The sequence below is a fragment of the Arachis stenosperma genome, chromosome 9 (assembly GCF_014773155.1).
Source record: "Arachis stenosperma cultivar V10309 chromosome 9, arast.V10309.gnm1.PFL2, whole genome shotgun sequence".
Classification (NCBI taxonomy): domain Eukaryota; kingdom Viridiplantae; phylum Streptophyta; class Magnoliopsida; order Fabales; family Fabaceae; genus Arachis; species Arachis stenosperma.
In genome coordinates, this window is record NC_080385.1 from 69435190 (window position 1) to 69437468 (window position 2279).

At 51.2% G+C, this 2279-nt stretch overlaps 1 protein-coding gene across 1 annotated transcript; it reads left to right on the top strand.

Moving 5' to 3' along the window:
- Positions 1-334: 334 nt before the first annotated feature.
- On the top strand, positions 335-2077 carry LOC130949589 (uncharacterized). The gene is made up of 2 exons (XM_057878264.1): positions 335-1291; positions 1397-2077. The coding sequence occupies exons 1-2, from the start codon at positions 335-337 to the stop codon at positions 2075-2077; spliced, it is 1638 nt and encodes a 545-aa protein (XP_057734247.1).
- Positions 2078-2279: the final 202 nt, after the last annotated feature.

Below are 2279 nucleotides of genomic sequence, written 5' to 3' on the forward strand. Positions count from 1 at the left end.
ATACCTGTACCTCGCTATAACAAGCGAAGCCCTGGCCGCAGTTCTGGTACGGGAGGACGGGAAAGCTCAACAGCCAGTCTATTTCATAAGCAGGGCCCTGCAAGGGGCAGAATTAAGATATAGCAAGTTGGAGAAGCTAGCCTTAGCACTCCTAACTTCCTCGAGAAGGTTAAAACAGTACTTCCAAAGTCACCAAGTTGTCGTCAGGACGGACCAAGGGATCCGGCAAGTTCTCCAAAAACCTGATCTGGCGGGAAGAATGATGACTTGGTCCATCGAACTCTCCCAATATGACATACGGTACGAGCCCCGGCAAGCCATCAAGGCGCAAGCCATGGTGGATTTTTTAGTTGAAGTAACGGGAGACCCAGGCGAAGACGTGGGAACACGGTGGAAGCTCCATGTGGACGGAGCCTCCAACCAGACCTTCGGAGGTGCCGGGATCATCTTGGAAAGCCCGATTGGGGTCGTATACGAGCAGTCGATTAGATTCAAGTTTCCCATCTCGAACAACCAAGCAGAATACGAAGCCCTCATAGGAGGCTTAGCCCTAGCGGCAGAGGTCGGCGCGAGAAGACTGGATATATGCAGCGATTCCCAAGTCGTCACTTCCCAAGTAAACGGTAGCTACCAGGCCAAAGACCCCTTGCTACAAAAGTACTTGGAAAAGGTTAAAAGCTTGAGTCAAAAGTTCGAAGAGATCACGGTCCATCACGTACCCAGAGAAAGAAACACACGGGCAGACCTCCTATCAAAGTTGGCCAGCACAAAGCCAGGGGAGAGCAACCGATCTCTCATCCAAGGCATGACAAGAGAACCAGCAATCACACTGCACGTAACGAGCCTAGGTCCTTCATGGCTAGACCCCATCATCAACTTCCTAGAACACGGCCAAGTCCCTGGTGATGAAAAGGATGCGGCGAAGTTAAGGAGAGAAGCGGCCAAATACGCCGTCATCCAAGGACAGCTATTCAAGAAAGGGCTCAGCCAACCCCTACTGAAGTGCCTACGCCCCGACCAGACGGACTACGTCCTCACGGAAGTCCATGAGGGCTGCTGTGGGCACCACATCGGAGGCAAAGCCCTAGCAAGGAAATTAATCCGAGCTGGATACTACTGGCCGTCGATGATGGCAGATTCCAAAGAGTTTGTCAAAAGGTGTGTAAAGTGCCAACAGAACGCCAACTTTGCCAGGGCGCCGGCCTCAGAGCTAAGCTTGCTAACGACCTCCCGGCCATTCGCTCAGTGGGGAGTCGACCTCTTAGGACCCTTCCCGGTCGGCCCTGGGCAGGTCAAATATCTCATAGTGGCAATTGATTACTATACCAAATGGATAGAAGCCGAGCCACTGGCTAGCATATCCTCGGCCAATTGCAGGAAATTCATGTGGAGGCAGGTGATAACACGATTCGGGATACCGGAAGTCGTCATCTCGGACAATGGTACACAGTTTACTGACAAAAAGTTCACAGAATTTCTCAGCGGCCTGGGTATAAGGCAAAGGTTCTCTTCGGTAGAACACCCTCAGACAAACGGACAAGTAGAGTCCGCCAACAAAGTTATCCTTTCAGGGCTAAAAAAGAGGTTGGACAACAAAAAGGGTGCTTGGGCCGACGAGCTAGCATCGGTCCTCTGGTCTTACCGAACAACCGAGCAATCCTCCACCAAGGAAACTCCTTTCCGACTAACGTACGGGGTGGATGCAGTAATACCCGTAGAGATCGGTGAACCGAGTCCGCGGTTGCTTTTGAAAGGAGTAGAGGAAACTGTGGAAAAGGACCTGATAGACGAAGCTCGGGCAATGGCCCATTTGACAGAAACGGCGCTGAAGCAAAGGATGGCTCTGCGCTACAACACCAAAGTGCTCAAAAGGGAGTTCGAGCCAAACGACCTCGTCTTAAGGCGAAATGATATCGGCCTGCCGACCCCTGGAGAGGGCAAGCTAGCGGCAAACTGGGAAGGCCCCTACAGAGTCAAAAAGGTGATGGGAAAAGGGGCCTTTAAGTTAGAAAAGCTTGATGGCAAGGAGGTCCCGAGGACATGGAACGCGGACAACCTTAGAAGATTCTACTCCTAGAGGACAGAACGACATGCCGGCTAATCTAGCTAAGTAGTTAATTTGTCGTTTGAACTTTATAATAGTCTTCAAGTCCTTTATGTGGTTACCGAATAAGATATACTTGTGCAAATTTTCTCTCCTATTTTGTCACTTAATTTTCCAGATAAACTACCGCGTCCAACGACGACGCGCGTCCCCGGGACTGATCACCCCGGGAACC